Source organism: Rhinolophus hipposideros (assembly GCF_964194185.1).
Source record: "Rhinolophus hipposideros genome assembly, chromosome: 13".
NCBI classification, from domain to species: Eukaryota; Metazoa; Chordata; class Mammalia; order Chiroptera; family Rhinolophidae; genus Rhinolophus; species Rhinolophus hipposideros.
The window spans coordinates 24,783,957-24,808,899 of NC_138059.1; the positions used below are offsets into that span (position 1 = coordinate 24,783,957).

Here is a 24,943-nt window from a genome sequence, read left to right on the forward strand (position 1 = left end):
GGGGGAGCCAGCTGGGCTCCCGGGCCTCGCACGGTCTGGGGGCGCCTCCGTCTCAGGTGCGCGGCAGTTCGGCCGCCCACTCCGGGGAAGCCGGGAGGGGATTCCGCTGGGGTTAGGCTCGCTGGACGCTGTCAGCTCCCTTTAGGACCTCAGGGAAACCCGAGAGTTTCTGGCTTTAGGACCCAGGAACTCCGAGGCGCTGGAACCGAGATGCCTTGGACCACAGCACCACCTACTTATACCAGCACCCCGAGGCTCCGCCGCGCTGCATCTCCGTCGGAAAGTGCGCTCGCCACATCCTTTCGGCCTCGCGGGAGCGTTCCGTCTCCCCCCAACTTGAAAAGGGAGAAACCTCAGCTGTGCAGTAGCTTTGGAGAGGGCTCAGGAAATCGCCCAATTGGATAGGGACCCGGAGAGGGCGAGCGGGCGTGCCCCTCGCCGGAGGCTCGCGCTCACGGGCGGGGACGCAGCATCCTAGAGGCTGCGGACGCGCCCGCCTCGCCGCGCTCCTGCCACGCGCCGCCGGGCCGGAGGACCCTCCGTGCACTTGGACCCCGCGGCGGCCGCCGTCACCCCGAGCTGCCACGCGCTCCCGGTGGGTCTCGGCAAACTTTTCCCCAGCCCACGTGCTAGGGAGGCGGCTGGCTTCCGGAGCCGGGGATGGAGCGCGGCTCCTAGGCACGCCGCAGCGCCCGAGACGTAAGTGCTCGCGGCAGGCGCCCCGCGCCCCGCCACCGCGACCACGTCGGGTACCCCACGGTGGAACGAAAGCGCCGCAAAGCGCTTCTTTAACCCTGCGCCCTCGGTGCCTCGGGAGCACTTTCCTTTCCCTGGAGAGCCGCACACGCCCTTTCCCCGCGGTCGAAGCTTGCAGCTCAGCAGAGCTCGCTAATTCACTGATTGTAATCACCTTCCTCTCCAAGTCGCCGGCAGCTGTGCGCTCTGGGTGAAGCCGCTCCGCGGCGTGTGCCAGGCTATGAGTTCGCTTCCCCCCTCCCTCCCCTTCTTCCGTTGGGACGCGCGGAGAGGCCGCTGCCTCCCCGGGGCTCTCTCCATCCCCCACCCACTCTGCTTCTCCTCCTCGTCTCTCAGGTTCGAGGCGGAAAGGTGCTGACGGTGCCGAGCTGAGCAGTGCGGCCCCGGGGCTAGTAGCGACTCTGCGTCTTCTCCGGCAGCGAGGTCTGCGCCGGCTCCTCCGATGAGCCCTCCAGTTCCCCGACTTTGAGAGGCGTCTCTCCCCCGTCCGACCGCCCAGATGCAGTTTCGCCTCTTCTCCTTTGCCCTCATCATCCTGAACTGTATGGATTACAGCCACTGCCAAGGCAACCGATGGAGACGCAGTAAACGAGGTGGGTCTTACTCCGCCGGAGGTGCGTGGGGCCGGGGTGGGGGGGGGGCGGGTCGCCTAGCTCACGCCCGGACTCCCGTGGCTCAGGGGCAAGACGGTGCCCTCTACCCTGCTCTTGCACGCTTCTGCTCCCCACTACCTACAGAACCCTGTCTTTTCTGTCCTCAGAAGGCGCGGCGAGGGAGCGAGACGCGCGGAGAGCCGGGCGCTCCGGGCTAAGTGGTGCGGTCGGTGCCCACGTTTCGTGCCGCGCCTCGACGCCTAAACTCTTCTCTTTCCGTCTCATTTCTTATCTGGCACCCAGTTTTCTTATTCTTTTCTGTCTCTCTTTTTAGTGCTCTTTACCACCTCCCCTGTGGCTCATCTATCTCTACCTTCCCCCGCGCATACACGCCCGAAATCCTCATCCCACATCGCTATGGACACAACCTAGCATAGTGTGTGTGTGTGTGTGAGTGTGTGTGTGTGTGTGTGAGAGAGAGAGAGAGGAGAGAGAGAGAGAGACAGAGACAGAGAGAGACAGAGAGAGACAGACGGAGAGAGTTGTGGAGGGGTAGCATATCGAGGTGGAGAACCTGTGTTTCCAGGAAAAGGGCAATATTGATCTCTTTTTCTGGATCCTAAGACTAGTAGGCATGATTCACTGTACTTTCTGTATTGAGCAGTAACTCTTGAGCAGGTTTTCTGGGGAGCGCTCGCCTGCAGAGTGATGTTTTGGGGACAGGCCCGACTTTGCCCTCTCCACTTACTTCCCTCAAAAGCAGCTATTTCTGAGAGAGGTTTCTGTTCTCACTGAAATTCACTTGCGGCTTTTGAACCGCTCCCTCCCACTCCATCACTTGTGTGCGCAGCCGGAAGGGCGAGTGAAAGTCTCCAGAAAGGTTTCAGAAAGCTAGCTTTCCTGCAGATTTAGTGCGCGAAGCTCCTCTCTGAGTCCTGCTGTGGCTGCAGCTAATCCAACTGCATTTTAGGAACAGAGCTGCTGAACACAATTAGGTCTTCTGGGGGATTTAAACTACTCCCCTTTTCCTTTCCCCCACCTTGTACGTATTAATATTACCCGCTCCTGGGAGGTGCACCGCAGCACCTTAGAGCTATCTAGTAATTTGGACTTTTTCACAGTTAGAATTTGTCTTGAGTTTAACACATCTGATTTTTCTGGGATATAAATGTCTCACTCGACCTGTGATGTGATTTGTTTATAACTCGTTTTATGGAGTCTCCGGTCCTACATCCAGATTTGGGAGAGAGCTTTTCGCGTCCTAATTTTTCATAGTTTTTTTTAGGACGTCGTTAAGCTGTTCTCACCTACCCGTGGGGCTGAGGTTGGCCCGCCCAAGGGCAGAGCTCGAGATAACTCTGGCGTGCAACTTTTTTAGCCCTGTTCAACTGACACTGCAAACCTGTGGGTTATAAGGATCCCCCTTTCTCTCACTCTCTCTCTCACTTTCGACATTTGGAAAATGCTCCTTTTCAGAAATTATTCAGCATAAAAATACTAGGGAGAAATTTCTTCCCAAAGGCTATGAAAGTTTGATATTGATATTAGTCTTGGAAAAGTCCCTTTCCATCTCTCTCTCTCCTCCCCTCACCCCCAATGGCTCCTTCTCCACCCCAGTGTTTTCTTTCAAGGTATTATTCAGTAAAGTTGGCAATTTTTTATTACACTGGTCAAAAGCGTTTGGAGAGACTTTTCCCTCTCTTATAAGCAGAAGTTGCAGTCCCCTTGGTTGAAGAAACTCAAGGGCTTAAAGTTTGAGAAATATACATTGTTAGCAGATTTACTAATTCAGGGATGCCTTTCTGATCCAACTGACTATTGTAGCTAAGTAGGGAAGAATCACAAATATTGTTTTAGTAGAACTTAACGTGGAGATGCTATTTGGTAGAGAATGACATTATAGCACTCCTGCGGCCAGAAGAGAACACTGCATGCTTTCCTCCTCAGTGCGGTCTTCAAGTCCTGCCTATACCTTCTTAGGTATCTGAGGCAAAACCTATTTATTTCAAAGCTGCTTTAGCAAAATCTCATACCTTCCACATCCCCACATGCTGACATTTAGAAACTAAATTCTGAAGTGTACGATGGTAACTTTGCCAAACCAACCTTTCCATTTAATAAAATTCAAATACTTTCAAGTACATGTAAATTGGTAAGGTTGTACAGAAAAAAAAATTCTATCAAAGTGTATCCTCCCCCCCCCTTTTTTAACAGATGTTCCTTCCCAACTCCCAAGTTTCTGGCTAAAATAACTGCGGTCCTTAAAAGTGACCACACTATCTGTGCCAACAAAGGGTGTACTGTGTTTTTAATTAAAAGTGGAACTACTTAAAGGGCTGGCTAGACAGTGTAGGGTGATAGTAGCTTTGCTGCCTTGCAAGGAAGCTTAAGGATTGTATTGTGAGAGTATTGAAATGAATAGAGATCTAACTCAGGTTGTGTGAGTTGTTCCTCTTCACAAACTTAAGCTGGTTTTAATTGATCTCATGTCCACTGATTGATCCTACACCAATTGTTGCACATACCAAACAATCGGCTTTCCCAAAGGAGATTGGTTTAAATGAGTTCCTTGGTGAATGCTTGACGACTAGCCAAATCATGTCAGCAGTGACAGCTGACAGGCTAGAGCCTATTGTGGTACCAACATTTCCCCCCTTTCTTTTTGTTTTGGATGGTGGCAGTTAAATATTACTTTCTAGGAAGAAAAGTGATTAGTACCTTCCAAAAAGAAGGTGTTGTGGCTTCAGAGATCAGTTATTTTCTTGGCTTTGTGCTACGATGTAGGCAGCAGTGATACCAGGATTGGTTAGGCTAATGCCTGGGATCTGATTCTTTTTTTTTTTTTCTTCCATATTCCATCTGCAAATAATCAAACCTTCACTGTGGAGCATTCTCAGAACTTCTTTGGCATTATGTTTAGTCTACTCTATGATCTCAGATGCGCTATAATATCATTTTCTTAATGAAATAAAATTCTTGGCAGAGATCAGATAATTTAGTCAGTTGAAATCAATTGCATCCAGTCTGGAATAGAGAGCAAATATATCATTTAACTCCGTGTTTTATTTCAAAATACAGCCAGAGGATTGAGAGAATAGAATTTTGACCTTCCCTACTTTTAGACAAACCTTTGTATGGGGGAGACCATCATGAACAATACCAATTACTCTTTGTTCCCCTTATTTAGAAAATGAATTCATAAAATATAAATGCATTTAATAAACACTAATAGAGCCTGGCAGCAATAAGTTAAAAAAATTAATTAGGCACAAACACAATACTGAGAATGAATATCTTGTAGAGAGGAGACACTGCCAATGTTTTGAAAAGCTAATTGACAACTCATGTGTATGGCGGCAGTAACTCATTGGCCCCCTCACCCACCTCCCAGTTCAAAAGCATAGTCATTATTAGCTACTGTTAACCCGTACTGCCTGTATCTGTCTTGGGACCTCTTATGATTTGTTTGTATTGTAAACTGGGTTATTTGATTCGTTTCATTTTTTGGAATGGCTGTAAGCCACATTTCAGGTTGCATTACTGAAAGGTGGATAGACAAATCACAACTTCCTTATAGTCTCCTGGGATTTCTTGAGCTTGGTGCATAGTGATTTATTTTTACATCTCTTTCATTCTGTGTATACGCTCAGTCACATTTTAACTAGGGCTTTATGAAAACTTCTTGATAAAACTCTTTAAAAGCAGCAAAGCCCCTAAACGTGATTCGTATTTCTGGTGGTCTGGTGGTAGGGGGCGTGGTATGACAAGTGTTTCCTGCTGTAGCCTTTTCCATATTGAAGTGTGGAAACATCTCATTTTCCTAAGATTAGATTTGGCTTCTTCCATGAAGCTGAAGTATTTATCACAAACAGTGTGGTGTATTTCTGGCAACCGAGGTTGGTAAAAAACATAAACATTTTCTCTTAAACCTCATAGGGCTAAATCAATTTGTATTTTTAAAAATTTAATGAAGAGATTAAATGTCTAGCCATTACATTATTTTGTACACCTGAAACTAATAATAAAAAGATTAATGAAGAGATTTGGAGATATCTGGTTTTACAAGTACTTTTAGTAACAGCATATTTCTTGCAGTATTCTTTCAAAATACAAAATGGCACATGGAACATATTAACCTACACTTAAATGAAAAAGCTTCAAAATACATTTTGTATGCTTACTTTTTTAAGTTCCAGAGTATTTCAGGAAAGCTGATGTGATGTTTAACTTTGCAACGTAAGCATGTTCTTTTTTCTTTTGTTCTCTCTTTTGTTAATGGGCTGCTTTTTCTTCCAGCAGAATTCTGAGTTTTTCCAGCTAGTATCTTACTAGTGCATGGAGGTCAGAAAGTTGCCGTGCCCCAGCCAACATCTTATTTAGCTACTGAAATTTGGAAGTGATTCAGAATAGGTGACATTCCTCCAGGTCTCCATTTAATCCTGGCTTTCTTTATCTGCTTGTAAAATCCAGCTTGGGTAGAATCCAATATTTGCAGAAATCCCAAGTTGGAAATGACACTTCTAATTCCTTAATGCAAAACCAGCTCTTGATTTATTGTCTAGGCTACTTTTTACTTCTTTCCTTCCAACCAACTGCCTTTTAATCCCTTTTTTTTTCCTTCTGGAAATAAACATTCTTATCCCAAGGCCAGGGAATAGATGACAGGCAAATCATTTGATATAGCACCTGATAACCACACTGCTAAAAGGAGGTAGAAAGTTCTGGGATGAAAATAAAGTTTGAAACTTCCTTTCCCCCCCCCAAAGTATCCTGATGTTCATTATTTTTTCCCATGATCTACAGCATTCAAGGATTAACCATTTAGGTAAAGACAGTGTGGCATGTCCATATTTATAAATTTTCATGTTTTGCCTGGGATACATATGGAAGGTGCTAATTAATACTAAAGTGCATATATTACATACATAACTATGATAGGGAATGTATATATACCTGTATGTATATGTGTGTGCATATTTAGGTGTGCAGGTATATGTTGAAAAGGGATGGGGACTGTGTGACTTTGGAGAATTGGGTTTTTGTGACTAAACTAGATTTTTACTTATGTTTCTCAGTTCTTGTTTTCTCTTCATCTTTCTCTCAGGATGACAACAGGACAGAGGACAGGGGAAGGGAGGAGGAGAAAGGGGAGGGAGGGAGGAAGAGATGGATGAGTAAGGAATTTTTAGTTTTTTAGTTTCTTAGTTTTTCCAAGTTTCTTTTAAATTTTTTTTTAGTTTTTCAGTTTTTCCAAAATTTTTAGTTTTTCCAAGGCCAACCCCCCACCTAATCTCCTCTAGAATATTTCTGTATGAGTCACCCTCTTTTCAAGCATGCTGCTGTTCCCCAATTTTAAAATTCTTAATTTCCTGCTTCCTCACATTGTTTTCCAATCTCTTTCCCTTTTTTTTTCACTTCTCCCCTTCTCCTGTTTAACAATCCTCTTTCATTCACTCTTCAATCTGTCACAATCTGGCTTCTACCTCCATCAGTGTACTGAGAGGGTTTTCTTCATCCATATTCAATACTCACCTCATTGCCAACTCCACAAATATTATCACATTCCTCTATTACTTGTTCCTCTGGAGATATCACTCATTCCCAAAGAAAGTCTCTTCCTTTGGCTAGTGACACCACACTCTAGTTGTGCTTCCCACATTCTTCCCACTTCTCTTTGGTTCCCTCATTGAGAGCAGGCATAGACTAGTATTTCTTTACCTTTATCCTTTCATTGGGGATTTGACCCATCCCTGTATCTTAAACTGTAATTTCAATGTAGAGTCTTTCAACTCAAGCCCCAACTTTTTTTAGAATGAATGATTTTTTTGAGCTGCAGATTATGTTACCCTCTGATTTCTCATCTATTGCTTTATGGATAGCTATTCCACTCCATGCACACTTAAACTTGACAGCTCTTTCCTCTTCTATGCCCTCTCCTAAATGTGTTCCTCTGCCTGTGTTCTTATTTCTATTCATGGGGTTTCTATGTGTCAAGGCTGGAAGCCTGTTTTATTAATTCATTCAGATTTAGTGAGTCTACCTCAGAAATGTTGTTTACATCCACCAATCCTTTCCTTTACCAAAGGTTATTTTCTAGTTCAGACCCTCACTGACTCCTCATGTCTCAGCAGCCACTTCTTCCTCACTCCATCCTTTACAGTGTTGCCGCACTGAATTTTTCTCATCCACAGATCTAATCATGTTCCATCTCTGCTAATAGACCTCCAAACATCCCAGGTCTCCGTATGGACTGTACAATAAATTTCAGTCTCTTCCGCATTGTATTCAAGGCTTCCCCACCATCTGACCACAGCCGGTTTCCAAATCTCTATCACCCTGAAAGAACTATACGCTTGAGCTATACCAGATTACTTCATTTCCAAGCATACCATGTGTTTTCATGTTTTTATGTTGTTGAGCATGTGGTAGACCCCAGGAAAAGGGCACTGCCTCTACGAAGTCTTCCTGGAATTTTCCACCTTCTAAATCCAAAGTGAATTATTCCCTCATAGTTTTCTTAGCTTTTGGTGCTACTCTTAAAGAACTCTTATTTTCACCTTTATTCTGGTTATTTTGTCACATGTGGTGACTTAATGAGAAAGGCTTTTCTATCTTTTTTTAATTCGAAAGTCTTTGCACATAGTTGCAGTTTGAATGAATGGTTAGATAATAGGTGTAACGAGTTTAAAGACAAACAAAAAAAACCCACTGAGGTATAAAACCATCCCCAGCCCAGTCCTTATTCTGAAGTCTTTGCTCAAAATCTTTGCCATTTTACAGAGTGCTAGTGCCTGTTTGTGTATCCACATGTGTGTTATGTGCCTTTGGATCAATTCCTGACATTCCACACCCTTGTGAATGAATGAGTGACGTTCACAGTGGCCTGTCATCCACAACCCTGCCCAGCTCCCATAGATTCATGCCTGTGGCTTCTCTTATGGAGTCTTTTATTGGTGTATCTGTTTATTATTTGAATGATAGAGTATCTCAAATGACAGGTGAGTTTGGGGCATGGTAAGGTAAACTCTGGGAGGAACCTATGTGTTAGAAACACTTCTAGAGAAAGGGTCGATAAGGGATTTTCATCCCCAAATACTTTGCCCGTACGAATAATCATTTAGGGGAAAATAAAAGAAAGTGGTGTCTGTATTCTTAAAGGCAATCATATTAATAACATAAATTAGTGCAGGAAAACATTCAATCTGCATTTTTATGTTACGACTTTAGTATAAATATAGCTATGTAGACATACCTGTGAGAGACATAGGTAGGGGTGTGTGTGTGTCTATTTCCGAACAAGTTCTTCTGTTGCAGTGAATAGATTTACATAGTTTTTCAGTATTGTGCCTTCCAGGAGAGCCCTGACATATTACTACCCTTCAGAGGAGGTGAGACTCGGTTGACTTTTCAAGAAGGTTGAGCTGCTTACTGAAATAAATATGATTTTTTAGAACTAATAGTTAAATGGAAGAGAACAAGAATCCAGCCTTCCTGAATTCCCTGGCCTTTCTTGTACATAGTACACCTTTAACATAAATATTCATTTAAAAAGGGAATAAATCACCTTTGAACCCATTCAAAAGTTCTTTGGTTTACAGACTTTTGTTGAGCCTCAGAACTTCCTAGAACTCATAATTATGCTAATAACATAACTGATACTAAGTAACTGAAGGCTGAGGGGGTAGATTAACTGAGGTGTAGGACCATAAGTATTATATAATCTGATAAAAATTTGCATACTGTGTTGGTAAATTTTTTGATCACTATTGTTTTTTTAAAAAATCATTATTCTTGTATATGAATTATAGTAACCTCTTATATTTCTGGTACAACAGTAACCAGAATAAATATGTGTGTTTGTGGGTGCACGCTTGCGTGTGTGTCAACATGTGTTTGCATGTTTGTATGTATTTATGTATTTTATGTATACATACATATAACCATCGTAATAAAAACGGAGTAACCAATCAGGATTAGAGAAAAGCTATTAAATATTGTTTTTACCCTAAAGCATTGAGAAACAGACATAGATAACTTTCCCTCTTATATAGTTTGGGGAAAACTTTTACAATTTACTTAAAACCTTCCAATTTTCATCACCTGCTGAAGGATATTAAGAACACTCATAAAAAGTTAGGCTTGCTCCGAACATTTCTTTTGAGTAGGGTGTCTCAACTTAGTTTCCAGAGGTGGGGCCAGGGTTTTTCTGTCTACTGAAATTAGAAGGAAAATCTTTTCCTGTTGTGGGGGTACGGTATAGAGAGAAGATCTAGAGCTTTCACTGAATTCTCAAAGTGACTCATGGTTCATTTTTTGTCTTCAACAGGTTAAAAAGCATTGGTTAAAGAAATAGGAGGTCCACCTTCTTAATTAGCATGATGCCAAATGGCTGCTTCAAATTGATATAGAAATTTGTTCCCGAAGTTTATTTTCCATGTATGGGTTTCCAGCCATTTGCCATGTGTGTATTCACAGTATGAGGACACATTTGAAGCACTATCTCAAGATTTATTTCAGTAAATAATTATTTGGCTAATAATCTCTCACACAAAAAATAGTTGTTCAACTCTCCTCTCTATTTCCCTAAAAAGTTTACAAAAATATAAATAGTATAAGGGGTTCTGTTAAAACTTCTCATATGGTCTAATTTTGATCTCATTAATACAACAATAATACAGAATTTTAGAAATTGCTGTCGCAGTTTTCCAGCTGATGACATACGGTGCTGGCATTGATGTGACTTGTATCTCTCACACTGCTGGTTCATAGACTGGTCAGAACCAGGCTGAGCACTCTTCACTTCTGGCCAGTAGGCTTCTGCTAGATTCTTGCTTCTGGGTCAACACATTTAGAATTGTTCTACAGTGATGGCCTTAGCCTGTCACCTCTCATTGCTGGATATGACTTGCCACGCAGCCACTCCACAATTAAAACACTCCGACCGATAGAGGGCACACTTTGCATTCTTTTCCTTATGCTTTGTTCTCTGGCGTTCTGTAGGATTTGTGCTTGCTTTGCTTTGCAGCGTAGGTTCAGGTGGTAAAACTGCTCTGCTTTCTCCAGAAAGATTGATGCCATCATCATCTTGACGTCTTCACAGAGAGGGAGGGAAAAAGGAACCAATAAAGAGAGCTTTCAGTCTTAGCATTGCTGGTCTCTAATCTCCATTTGACAAGATCTTCTCACCAAAAGGCAAACTTAACCAACCTCACAATTTTAGTATCTGGGAGGCAGATGTTAAAGCTAAAGACTGCATTAACCTGGAGATGGATGGATTCCAGGTTCCACATACTCTTGGAAAACATTCATTTGTTTGTTTGTTTGTTTTTTAAAAAATGTTTTCTATAAAGTGCATGCCTAAAAATTTAAGAAACTGGTAAAATTTGGAGTTGCCCAAATGATTTCAAATTAATACTTCCCAATTAATTGTTTCCCAAATTCTTTAATCTTTATGGATAAACCCATTTCTTTCAATAAACTTTTGCATTTTAGCCTTTTGAGAATGGTGAAAATTGTCTGATTTTATTTTGAAAATCCAAAGTTTAATTTTTTTAAAAATTTCCCTTTCATGTAATAAAGTCTGAGGTAGGATTTAAAAATTCTCTGACCCTTTGTTGTTGTTCACCTTCCATGCTATGTTGGAAGTCTCTTTTTCGAGTTAAAAGCTGGTTTTTAATGTTGAGGGATTTGTGCTATATCATCATTAACCTGCATATTTAGTTTAGCACACTACTTTAAGACCAGGTTTCAGTTTAGTTGAATCATAGCGGGGTTATATTGCTATGACTAAGTGACGTATTCAGTGCCCATCACCCCTATCCCCCTTATAGCCCTTTGGGATAACAATGATATTTGTTTCCTCAGCTCTTCCACTGCCATAATTGGTCTTTGAAGACTCCCCACTGAATGAGAGACACTTGCAGCCCAGTGAATTGAGAAGCATTGCACCTGGGACTCCCAGGTTACCATTCCTAAATATACATTAAGTTAAGGCAGTCCTAGTCTTTGACTTGTCATGTGCTCTGGGTAGTTCTTGTAGATAGAAGACTACTTTGTTAAAATTAATGCTAATTTTTGACACTTGCTTCTTGATGTGCTAGAGGTTCACTTTCTTTGGAAGTGTCTATATGTGTGTTTAAGGATCAGGTTTGTAGGGGAATTTTGAGGGACTCTTGGGTATTAGTTCTGGGCTCTTCTAAGTAGCTATGAGGAAGTGGCCAAGAACAGCTGTGGGTTGGGTGATTGGAATGAGTACACTAGCTTAAATTTTTTATTTATCCAAGGATCTGGACATCTGTTTAATACTTTGAGAGAAATCAGAGCTGTCTTGTCCACAGAATTACTTCTACTGGTCAAAGATATCTTGTGGAAACCCTCCTTCTACCAGCTTAGTATAGTGGAGAAACTTGTTTAGGGTTAGGAGACTAAGTAATTTGAAAAACCAAATGTTGTTTGATAATGGACAGCGGTAGTTCCCAGAAGCACAATTAGTGGGTTGAGGTTAGTTTGTTGTGGAGTTAGGGAAGCCATTCATACGAGTCCTGGTGGTCAATAAGTCATGCCGTGGCTGATGTGATTCTTGACTGAATCCTGTCAGTTATGAGCGATTTCTTCGTTCTTCCTTTAAACAATACTATCTGAAAATTGATGTAGGGCTTAGAAACAGTACTACCTGAAAATTGATGTAGGGCTTAGAAATTGCCCCTTGAAAATTTATCATCCAAAATTATGAATTTGATACAATTTAATCATTCCCTTATTCAGAAGTAAAAATAATTAGTTCTTTGCAGCTGTTATGGGTGATCTTAACATGATTTGGATTTGAAAGTGACTCAAGTGACTAGTAACTGTTCTAAAGGCTTTGGCAAGCTTCAAGTAGTCAACTTTGTGTTGAATTCCAGAGAAAGGTTTGAAGAAATGGCAGAAGCTGGACCTAGAGAGGGAAAGAAAGAGAGGGAACAAGGTCACTCCTTCCTGGGACTTGAAGCCTGTTATGTGGAGAAAAGATGTGATTTATTCTACCCTTTGGAGTTAAGGCAAAATAAAGGAACTTCATAGGAAGATTATAGCTTATATTTAGGAAACTATCCATTAATGGGAGAGACCCTTTCTTGATGCCCTGAATCTTTGGAAATTGCCTTTTTCCAACAGCAGAGGGTATCTTTTAAGAATTTTGTAAAGCTAGTGACTGTTGAGTGTAGAGGGACCTCTAAGGACCATTCACACCATAAGAGCCACAGTGAGACATCTGTAATACATCTGGCATCTCATAGGTATTTAAATAGAAATTCTTGTTGACAACTATTTGGACTCAAATTATAAGATTCTTGCCTTTCTAAATAGAGGAAACTGAACAAAATTGCTTAGATTCTGCATCATACGCCTCTGAGTCATTATTCTGAACTTAAGTAATAAATAGTACTATAGATATTATATAAATTTAATCTGAATTCCTAAAAAAAAAGACATTTCCCAGTTCTTATTATGATCATGATGTTAATTTCTAGAACATTTCATTATAAGCCTGAGATTTCTATGCAACTATAAACCCCATGGGTTATGCCATACAATTATTTTTCTTTTTAAAATGGGGTTACTAGCCTGGTAGATAAAGAAGCATTTGACAAAAATTCATCATTAATCATACTTTGCATGTATGAAAGCATAATAGGCCTAAAAAATCCTTTTGGAAAGGTAGAGAAATGCAGTTATATCTTCGTATGTTACTTGAATTACATTCGACGGAGAGTGGTGAGTAATGAATGGGTTGATGTCCACTTTGAGGGAAGAGTCTGGTGTAGTACAGGACACTCTCTTAAGCCTTGTTTGGAACACTGTTTTCTTAATGACTCGGTCGAAGACAGATGGCCTGCCAATCACACATCTGCATAACATGAAGTTGAACAGGACATGTAAAATGTTGGTTGACTGGTTACAAAAAGATCTTGATAGCTGGGCATGACAGGATGAATTGATGAATGAAATCTTAACAGGAAAAATGTAGGGTTTAGCTCTGAAGTTCAAACCATCAAGTGAATGAAATGCTTTGATTTGTGTCAAACCATTGCCTTGTGTTAGCTTGAAGAGCAGGATGTTGGAGACAACGGGTTTTCACTGCTTTTTTACTCATCCTGAGTTTACGAGGTGATGTTGTCGCAAAAAGATATGGGCTGCATTAAGAGAAATATTTCTCTAGATTCAAGAATGAGGCAGATGAAGGTTCCCAGCCCACACCAGTGTTCTGTTCTTCTCTAGATGTCAGTACTTTCAGAAGTGCACTGGCAGCACACGTTATAATACTGTATTAATTTCCTAGGGCTGCTGTAAACAAGTACCACAAGCTGGGTGGCTTAAAACAACACAAGCTAATATTCTCACAGTTCTGGAGGCTAGAAATCCAAAGACAAGGTGTCAGTAGGTCTATACTGCCTCCAAGACTGCAGAGGAGGATCCTTCCTTGTCTCTTCCAGTTGCTGGTAACCCAGGTGTTTCTTAACTTGTGGCAGCCTAACTCCAGTCTTTGCTCCGTCTTTACATGGCTGTCTTCTCTCCGTGTCTTCTCTTTTCTTGTAAGAATATCAGTTATATTGAATTAGGGCCCACTCATGACCTTATGTTAACTTGATTACATCTGTAAAAGCCCTATTTTTAAATAAGGTCATATTCTCAGGTACTGGGGGTTAAGACTTCAACATGTCTTTTTTGAGGGACACAATTCATCTCATAAGTCCCAACCTTTTCAGACCCTGTGGATTCTTTAAGTCCTCATTTTATTTTCACAACCCTGTGGAATAAGTATCATTTTTTTACTATTGATTGCACTATAATAATAATAATAATAATAATAATAATAATAATAATAATTAGTAGTAGTAGTAGTAGTAGTAGTAGTAGAAGTAAAAGAAGCAGTAATGATGGCAATAGAAGATAAATAATTAGAAGTAGGGCCTTTGCACATAGCCACACAGACTGTGTACTGGACATAAAACATATTAATAGCACCCCCTGGACTTATGCACACAGTGGCCCTGGGTGGGAATGCTTTAGGTATGGTTTGTAAGACTATAGGGTTTGGAATAGGAGACTTCAAATTCCTTTCTGTTCCTGACATTCCATGAAATTGTGTGAATCCAAAAAATCACCTGGGCGTGTTTATTACCTTTTCAAATCATGAATCACACTGGCTTCTTGTTCAGCAGAAGCTGAACATTCTGTTTAGCTGGTTTCCTATTGAAGTGTACTGTCCTCTGGGAGCTGTTAGCATACTCTATGGAACGTTACTGCAATGTTAGTGTGATCTCCTGTACCTTGCTTCTGGTGTGAGTTGTCTTACTAGTTTCCTCTCATTTTTGAGTAGCACTGACTATTGGCATTGCCAAGGAGCTTGATCTATTTATACTTGTGTGCTATATGTAAAGGGCTAGTAAGAATATTCTTCTAAATATTCTCAAGTTTTAAATGAGAAAAATTTTCAGACATACAAAAAAGCAGAGAGGATAACATCATGAGCCCCATATACCCATCACTCAGATGGAAGATATGTTGAGATTTCTGCTGCATTTTCTCCATCTGTTCTTTTTTTTTTTTTTTTAATTTATTGCGGTGACAATTGTTAGTAAAATTACATAGATTTCAGGTGTACAATTCTATATTACATCTTCTATAAATTCCATTGTGTGTTCACCACCCAGAGTCAGTTCTCCTTCCATCACCATATATTTGATCCCTTTTACCCTCATCTCCCTCCCCCCACCCCCCTTACCCTCTGGTAACCACTAAACTATTGTCGGTGTCTAGGAGTTTTTGTTTCTCATTTGTTTGTCTTGTTCTTTTGTTGTTTTTGGTTTATATACCACATATCAGTGAAATCATATGGTTCTCTGCTTTTTCTGTCTGACTTATTTCGCTTAGCATTATACTCTCAAGATCCATCCATGTTGTCACAAATGTTCCTATATCATCTTTTCTTACTGCCGAATAGTATTCCATTGTGTATATATACCACAACTTCTTTATCCATTCATCTATCGAAGGACATTTTGGTTGTTTCCATGTCTTGGCCATGGTAAACAAAGGTGCAATGAACATTGGAGTACACATGTCTTTATGGATAAATGTTTTCAGATTTTTTGGGTAGATACCCAGGAGAGGGATTGCTGGGTCATATGGTAATTCTATTTGTAAATTTTTTTTTTATTTGTAATTTTTTGAGGAACCTCCACACTGCCTTCCATTACAGCTGTACCAGTCTGCATTCCTACCAACAGTGTATGAGGGTTCCTTTTCAATACTTGTTACTATTTGTCTTGTTGATGATAGCCATTCTGACTGGGGTGAGGTGATATCTCATTGTGGTTTTTATTTGCATTTCTCTGATGATTAGTGATGTTGAGCATTTTTTCATACGCCTATTTGCCATTTGTATGTCCTCTTTGGAGAAATGTGTCTTCAGGTCGTCTGCCCATTTTTCAATTGGGTTGTTTGTTTTTTTGTTGTTGAGTTTCATGAATTCCTTGTATATTTTGGATATTAGCCCCTTATCGGAGGGGCTGTGTGCAAAAATCTTCTCCCATTCAGTTGGTTGCCTCTCTATTTTGTCGATGGTTTCTTTGCTGTGCAGAAGCTTTTAAGTTTCATATAGTCCCATTCATTTATTTTAGCTTTTACTTCCATTGCCTTTGGAGCCAAATTCATAAAATGCTCTTTGAACCCAAGATCCATAAGTTTAGTACCAATGTTTTCTTCTATGCAGTTTATTGCGTCAGGTCTTATGCTTAAGTCTTTGATCCATTTTGAATTAATTTTGGTACATGGTGACAAATAGCAGTCCAGTTTCATTCTTTTGCACATGGCTATCCAGTTCTCCCAGCACCATTTATTGAAGAGGCTGTCTCTTCTCCATTGTATGTTTTTTGCTTCTTTGTCAAAAATTATCTGTCCATATTTATGTGGTTTTATTTCTGGGTTCTCAATTCTATTCCATTAGTCTATGTGTCTGTTTTTCTGTCCCATGTTCTGTCAGTACCATGCTATTTTGATTATTGTAGCTCTGTAGTACAAGCTAAAGTCAGGGAGTGTGATACCTCCAGTATTGTCCTTTTTTCCTAAGATTGCTTTGACTATTCAGGGTCTTTTGTGGTTCCAAACAAATCTGATGATTTTTTGTTCTATTTCTTTAAAAAATGCCACTGGGATTTTGATGGGGATTGCATTAAATCTGTATATTGCTTTGGGTAATATGGCCATTTTAACTATGTTGATTCTTCCAATCCATGAGCACAGAAGGTCTTTCCATTTCTTTGTGTCTTCTTCAATTTCTTTCAAAAATGTCTTATAGTTTTCAGCATATAGGTCCTTCACATCCTTGGTTAAGTTTATTCCTAGGTATTTTATTCTTTTTGCTGCAATTAAAGGAATTATTTTTTGTATTTATTTTTCTGAGATTTCATTGTTAGTATATAGGAATGCATTGGACTTTTGTATGTTGATTTTGTAGCCAGCAACTTTACTGTATTCGTTGATTGTTTCTAATAGCTTTTTGGTGGAGTCTTTAGGGTTTTCTATATATAGCATCATGTCATCTGCAAAGAGTGATAATTTAACTTCTTCATTCCCAATTTGGATGTCTTTTATTTCTTTTTCTTGTTTAATTGCTCTGGCAAGGACTTCCAACACTATGTTGAAAAGCAGAGGTGATAGGGGACAGCTCTGTCGTGTTCCTGAACGTAGAGCAAAGGGCTTCAGTTTTTCACCATTAATTATGAGATTAGCTGAGGGCTTGTCATAGATGGCCTTTATTATTATGTTAAGGTATTTTCCTTCTATACCTATTTTTTAAGTGTTTTAATCATAAATGGATGTTGTATCTTGTCAAATGCTTTTTCTGCATCAATTGATATAATCATATGATTTTTGTCCTTTATTTTGTTTATGTGATGTATCACATTGATGGATTTGCGGATATTGAACCATCCTTGTGCCCCAGGGATGAAACCCACTTGGTCGTGATGAATAATCTTTCTGATGCATTGTTGTATTCAATTTGCTAGAATTTTGTTTAGGATTTTTGGATCCTTGCATCTGTATTCATCAAGGATTTTTGCATTTGTATTCATCAGAGATATTGGTCTGCAGTTTTCTTTTTTTGTGTTGTCCTTAACAGGCTTTGGTATCAGGGTAATGTTGGCCTCATAAAATGAGTTAGGGAGTACTGTCTCTTCTTCAATTATTTGGAAGAATTTGAGTAGGATTGGTATTAGATCCTCTTTGAAGGTTTGGTAGAATTCACTAGTAAAGCCATCTTCACTAATGCTTTTGCTTTCACTAGCAAAAGTTTTCACTAGCAAAAGTCCAGGACTTTTGCTTTTGGGAAGGTTTTGGATGACTGATTCAGTTTTGTTACTGGTGATCAGTCCAGTAATCCTTTTAGATTTTCCAGTTCTTCATGATTCAGCCTTGGAAGGCTATATGTTTCTAAGAACTTGTCCATTTCTTCTAGGTTATTGAATTTGGCGGCATATAGTCCTTCATAGTGTTCTTGGATGATCCTTTGTATTTCTGTGGTGTCCGTGATAACTTCCCCTTTTTCATTTCTGATTTTGTTAATTAGTGTGTTCTCTCTTTTTATCTTAGTGAGTCTAGCCAAGGATTTGTCAATTTTGTTAATCTTTTCAAAGAACCAGCTCTTTGTCATTAATTTTTTCTATTGTCTTTTTGTTTTCTATTTCATTTAGTTCTGCTCTGATTTTCGTTATTTCCTTTCTTCTGCTGACCTTGGGTTTTATTTGTTCTTTTTTTTTTCTAGTTCTTTAAGGTGTAATTTGAGGTTATTTATTTGGGATTTTTCTTGTTTCTTGAGATAGGCCTGTAATGATATAAATTTCCCTCTTAAAACTGCTTTCGCTGCATCCCGAAAATTTTGGTAGGATTTATTTTCATTGTCAATTGTTTCTATGTATCCTTTGATCTCTGCTCTAATTTCTTCTTTGACCCAGTCATTCTTTAAAATTATGTTGTTTAATCTCCATGTATTTGTGTTTTTTCCTGCTTTCTTTTTGCACTTGATATCCAATTTTAAAGCCTTGTGATCAGAGAATATGCTTGGTTTGATTTCAGTCTTTAATTTGTTGAGGCTGATTTTATGTTCCAATATATGGTGTATCCTTGAGAATGTTCCATGTGCACTAGAAAAAAATGTATAGTCTGATGTTTTAGGGTGAAGTGCTCTATGTCAATTATGTTCATTTCATCTAATGTGTCATTTAGGGCTGCTATTTCATTATTTATTTTCTGTGGGATGATCTATGCATAGTTATCAATGATGTGTTTAAGTCCCTTAGTATAATTGTGTTTTGGTCAATTTCTCCCTTTAGTTCTGTTAGTAGTTGCTTGGTATATTTCGGTGCTCCCTGACTGGGGGCATAAATATTGATGACTGTTATGTCTTCTTGTTGTATAGTCCCCTTTACCATTATGAAATGTCCATCTTTGTCTTTTGTTACCTTTTTCACCCTGAAGTCTGTTTCATCAGATATCAGTATGCCTACACCTGATTGTCTCTGGATACCATTTGCTTGGAGTGTCAATTTCCACCCTTTCACTTTGAGTCTATGCTTGTCCTTGTAGCCGAGATGTATCTCTTGGAGACAGCATGTGGTTGGGTTTAGTTTTTTGATCCAGTCTGCTACTCTGTGCCTTTTTATTGGTGAGTTCAGTCCTTTTACATTTAGGGTGATTATTGATCTGTGAGGATTTCCTGTCATTCTATCTTTAGTTTTCTGGTAAGGCTGTGTGTCCATTGTTTCTTTTCCTTTTTGTTGTTGTGTGTTATTTCTGTGTGGTGGTATTCTATGATGTTTCCCTATGTTTCTTCTTTTAATGTAGTATGTAGTTCAGTTGTGGATTTTTTTTGAGTGGTTACCCTTAAGTTTATGTAAAAGAAAGTTTGATATTTAGAGTATTACATTTTCTTCAGCATGCTTACTTTCTCCATTCCCATATTCTGCTTCAGGCATTTACTCTCCCTCTTTTTATGTTTTGGTTGCCACAAATTGTCCCTGTTGATGGTGGTCGAATAGCCTCCTTTAGTATTTCTTGTAGTGCAGGTCGTGTATTAGAAAATTCCCTCAGTTTCTGTATGTCTGGAAAGGTCTTTATTTCTCCTTCATATCTAAATGATAGCTTTGCTGGGTATATTATTCTTGGCTCATAATTTCTCTCTCTCAATAGTTTGAATATTTGTTTCCACTCCCTCCTGGATTGTAGAGTTTCTGCTGAAAAATCTGATGATAATCGAATGGGCTTTCCTTCGTACGTTACGGTCTTCTTTTCCCTGGCTGCCTTGAGCATTGTTTCTTTGTAGTTGATTTTAGACAGCTTCAATACAATGTGCCTTTCAGAAAGCCTTTTGGGATTGAGATAATTAGGTGTTCTGTTTGCTTCTTGGATTCGAGGATCCAGTTCTGTCCACAAGTTTGCGAAGTTCTCATCGACAATTTGTTTGAATATATTCTCTGTTCTCTTCTGTCTTTCTTTTGCTTCTGGTATGCCGATTATTCTTATATGGCTGTTTCTGATGGAGTCAGAAAGTTATTGTAGAGTTCTTTCATTTCTTTTAAGTCTCAAGTCTCTTTCTTTTTCCATCTGTGTAATTTCCAGGTTTCTATCTTCGATGTCATTGATTCTTTCCTCCATCTGGTCAATTATGTCAATTAACTCTACTACCTAAGCTGTCTATTTCATTTTTAATTTCTTCTATTGAGTTCTTAATCTCCAGAAATTCTATTTGGTTCTTTTTTTAAAATTTTAATCTCTTTTGTAAAATGCTCATGTTGTTCTTTGACTGTGTTTCTGAGTTCATTAAACTGCCTTTCTGTGTTTTCTTGCATCTCGTTGAGTTTTTTCAGAACTGCAATCTTGAATTCTCTGTCATTTAAGTCACATAAATATTTCCATATCTTTAAGTTCCTTTTCTGGAGACTTTTCATTTTCTTTCTGAGCTGTCTTGTTGCCTTGGTTATTCATGGCAATTACTGATTTATTATTTCTCTTCCTAAACATCTACAGGAGTGGCTTCTGCAGCAGGTTGATCGGAAGAGGTCTTTCTTTTGTTTTCCATTACTTGTTGGTAGAATGTTTTATTTTTGTCTTCAACTGCAGCCTTTTTTTCCTCTCTCATACGGTAGTGCTATGTTTTTTCTGCACTATTCCAGCTTCTCAGACAATGCGGGGATTCTCTGGGAGATGGATTTTTCCTCTGTTAATAGTTCGCCTGGGTCACAGGGTGCAGTGTCCGTGTGGGTATGTGGAGAGCTTTTGAATTTCCAAAGCTCTTCCTGCACCAGATTCAGAGCCTCTCTGTTTCAACAGTTCTGTTTACTCCTGCAGGATCACCCAGATAGGTGGGGACAGGATCGGGATGAGTTGTGAGAGGTGGCCCAGAGCAATGGTGGCGACCACCACCACAGCCGCTTTCGCTTCCACAGCTCCCTCCCCTTTGCCGGATCTAGTTGGGCTGCAAATCTGTGTCTGTGGTACACAGTTCTCAGAATAGCAAATATTCTGTTTTTTTGATCTGACACTGCTATTGTTCTGCTTCTAGCACCAGGCAGGTGGGAGCGGGCCCTGGGAGGGTAGGCAGGGGGCGGCTAGTCTCAGTGCCTAAGGCTTCTGTTCTCTGCTCAGCAGTGAGGGCTTAAACCACCATTTTCAGCCTTCTTCCCTCAGTCTTTTCTCCGAGGTCTCTGCTGTGAGCGTTGGGTTCAGCCATGTTATATGCTGTCCCCTCAGCCCTGTGGGCCATGAACAGAGCCCTAGCAGTCCTAGTTCTTCCCTCTCCCGCAACTGCAGTAGTTCTGGGATGCAGTGAGCTGGGAGCACTGAGCTAGGTTTGTGTACTGTGCCCGAGCGGCTCGTTCTCCGCACTTCTCCCTTCCCTCCTCCCCTACTTGCGCGATTCACCCACCTTTAGGTGAATTCAGTAGTGGGCCTCTTCGTGTTGCCTGTCTGCTGTGCAGGGAGTCCTTTGTGGAGTTATAGTTGTTCGGTTAGTTGTAAATTCCAGGGGAGCGTTACAGAGGCTCACCTCACGTCACCAGTTTGATCTCCATCTGTTCTTTATCTTCTGTTTTACTTTTTATTGTTATGTATTATGAAGCAAATCGCAGCCTTTATGTCATTTCACCTTATGATTTCTGAATGCATTTCTTACAAATATGAGTATTCCTTGATAACACTTCTTAATCAGTATATAATCAAATGACATTAATTGCCTCAAAAATTACTTTATGCAGCCGGTATGTATGACTCAGCATTTAAGTAACATCCACCTGTTGCACTTAGTTGGTATGCCCCTCAAGTAACTGATTCAAAAGCAGTTACTTTTTCCCCCACCCATGTTTTCCATACATTTGGCTTATTGGAAAAACAAAAAGTTTTTTGCAGAATGTATGATATTCATTCTGGATTTTTTCATTTGTTCACTTGTGGGGGTCATTTGGCTTTATTCTATATCCTCGATATTTTCTGTAAACGAGAAACTCTTCTTGGAGGTTGGATTAGATTGTTCAACTCTTTTGGCTGGAACACTTCACAGGTGCTGCTGTGGCTCCATTTTATACCACAGCAGGAAGCACACAATGTCCTGTTGTGCCATTCTTAGCGGTGCTGAGATTAATCCATGTGCTCATGTGGTAACGGTCTGATCCTTCCATTTTAAGGTTTCTGTTTAATCTTTCATCTAATGGTTTCTTCCATTGATGATCTTTGAATCATCAGTTTCATTAGGAGTTGCAAAATAGTGTTCTTTTTTTCCAATTTTATTATTCCTTCCACTTTTAATAGCTAAAACGCTTGTATTAAAAATCATTCTTTTCAACCATAGATAAGGCAGGAAACATAGTTCTTATAAGAAAAGCAGGCAATACATTTAATTCTTCCTTTAAATTGGTAATTTGCAGAGCAAGGAGTTGATGTGTGTTTGGCTGGCCAGTGAATCAACTTTACTGTAAGTGAATAAAATGCTTTGATTTGTGTCAAACCTTTGCCTGTCAGGTGGAGGAGGTAAAGTTTTCCAACAGTTTCTGCTTATTGAAACATTAGTGGTCGAATGACATTAAAAAATCTTTTTGGCTTCTGCTAACAAGAGTGAAATGCAAACCTTCTGAAAACCTGAATTCTATTAGACATCTTCTGATAATGTTTTCTGTTAACAGCTTTCAGAGAAGCTACTGAGTGAACATACAGTAGCTTCAGCCTAGTATAATCTGAAGCTCATTGGGTGGGAAAACCATACTTTGTGCTGCTGTCACGCAGGGGACCCTGCTCGCTGCGCCATTTGTCATGCAGGGTCTCAGCTCCCACTCCCCGCCCAAGAACGCAGGACACGGTAAGGCCAAAAAGGAACACCCATGGAGCCATAGATAGGGAAGTCAAACCAATATATTCTCGCTTGCGGCTGGACTGGAGACACAGGAAGCAGGATCTACATAATCTGCCTAACAGCAGTCTGCGCTTGCCAGCCACCATCTTCTTGCTAGCCCCCATTCCATTCCTGCTAGCGTAGCCACAGCCGTTATATTAGTGGCCAATGGCCTACGGGTTACAGCTGACGGCCAACTAGCCACAGCTGCTGGCATCTGATCACAGTTGATGGCCATTTACTACCCGAGCCAGCACCTTTCTATGTGAGGCCGAGAGCCTGGAAACTGCTTTTTTGGGGTTTTGTCCCCACACTCCACCCCTACAGGGTCTCGCCTCACAATCTACGCGAGAAGCGTCTTCTGCGAGGGTCCCTGTGCAAGGAGCCTGGAGGTGAATGCACTATCCTGAACACAGCCAGGCTCTCTGGGCACAGCCAGGGTTTCTCAGGGCACCACCACAGTACTTCTGGGCACAGCCAGACATCCTGGGCTTCTTAGGGTACCACCTGTCTCCCCGGGCACAGCCAGGTTATCTCAGGGGACCACCACAGTACTTCTGGTCACAGCCAGACTTCCTGGGCTTCTTAGGGTACCACCTGTCTCCCCGGGCACAGCCAGAGTTTCTCAGGGCACTGCCACTCTCTCTGGACACAGCCAGACTTCCTGGACACAGCCAGGGCCTCTCAGGGCACTGCCACTCTCTCTGGACACAGCCAGACTTCCTGGACACAGCCAGGGCCTCAGGGCACTGCCACTCTCTCTGGGCACAGCCAGACTTCCTGGACACAGCCAGGGCCTCTCAGGACACTGCCACTCTCTGGACACAGCCAGACTTCCTGGACACAGCCAGGGCTCTCAGGGCACTGCCACTCTCTGGACACAGCCAGACTTCCTGGACACAGCCAGGGCCTCAGGGCACTGCCACTCTCTGGGCCTCTCGGGGTACTGTGCTGGAACAACAGTGGCTCACATCAAGGTGCTTACATCTTATCAATGGCGGCCAGTCAAGACACAAAAGCAAACATCAACCAGTCCCACTACATGATGGTATGTTCCCAAACAGTCAAGCGTCCATTAAATTAGGGATAGAAGGCAATTCCCCATAGTCCATAGTCATTCGCCAGGGCTGTCCTGGGGGTGAGGGATGACCTTGACCTCACCCTCATCTCCCACGGAGGACTCAGCAAGCGTTTCCTCCTGGGACTAAAAGTCCTGCATCCGGGCTGCCTCAGCAAGCAGTTCCCAGCCCACAGGGCGGCAACAACCTTCGCTTTCTCCGCTTTCTCCGGCCTCTGCTGGTTGGGGAACCATCCACGTCTTTCCACCCCTCCACGGGAATCGAGCTCTCCGGCAGCTGCTCCTCCTGGTCTTCCTCAGACTGAGCTTTCATACGCACAAACTGCTCCACTGCCCTTCGGAAAGCTTTGGCCAGCACCGTATCCTGCCGACTGCACCATGTGTCATGCAGGGGACCCTGCTCGCTGCGCCATTTGTCATGCAGGGTCTCAGCTCCCACTCCCCGCCCAAGAACGCAGGACACGGTAAGGCCAAAAAGGAACACCCATGGAGCCATAGATAGGGAAGTCAAACCAATATATTCTCGCTGGCGGCTGGACTGGAGACACAGGAAGCAGGATCTACATAATCTGCCTAACAGCAGTCTGCGCTTGCCAGCCACCATCTTCTTGCTAGCCCCCATTCCATTCCTGCTAGCGTAGCCACAGCCGTTATATTAGTGGCCAATGGCCTACGGGTTACAGCTGACGGCCAACTAGCCACAGCTGCTGGCATCTGATCACAGTTGATGGCCATTTACTACCCGAGCCAGCACCTTTCTATGTGAGGCCGAGAGCCTGGAAACTGCTTTTTTGGGGTTTTGTCCCCACAGCTGCTTAAATACTCTCTGGAAGGCTTAGAAAAGAGAGGAAGGAAAATATTTGAGGAGATCAACTGGATGTCATAGAATACAAGTAACGTCACCTGAGGAGGAGTCAAGTTTCCACAAAGCTTGACCTGAATGGCAGCTAGCCATTTAGAATGTGCTCTTTAAACCCATCAGTGGCTCATTTTTTTTTTTTTTTGAGGTGCAGTCTTTAAGTTGCCGGCCTATGAAGAAAGGGTCTAGATATTATGTGTTTTCAGTGGGTGACAGTGAAGTTGTGAAAAAAAAAAAAT

At 41.4% G+C, this 24,943-nt stretch overlaps 1 protein-coding gene across 1 annotated transcript in view; it reads left to right on the forward strand.

Moving 5' to 3' along the window:
• The first annotated feature begins 262 nt into the window (after window positions 1-262).
• RSPO2 (R-spondin 2) overlaps window positions 263-24,943 on the forward strand; it is a 163,058-nt gene continuing 138,377 nt past the window's right edge. The window contains exons 1-2 of the mRNA XM_081070225.1: window positions 263-699; window positions 1,093-1,349. Of these exons, the coding sequence (XP_080926351.1) occupies window positions 1,256-1,349 (94 nt within the window). The 5' untranslated portion in view covers window positions 263-699; window positions 1,093-1,255. The remainder of the gene's footprint in view (window positions 700-1,092; window positions 1,350-24,943) is intronic.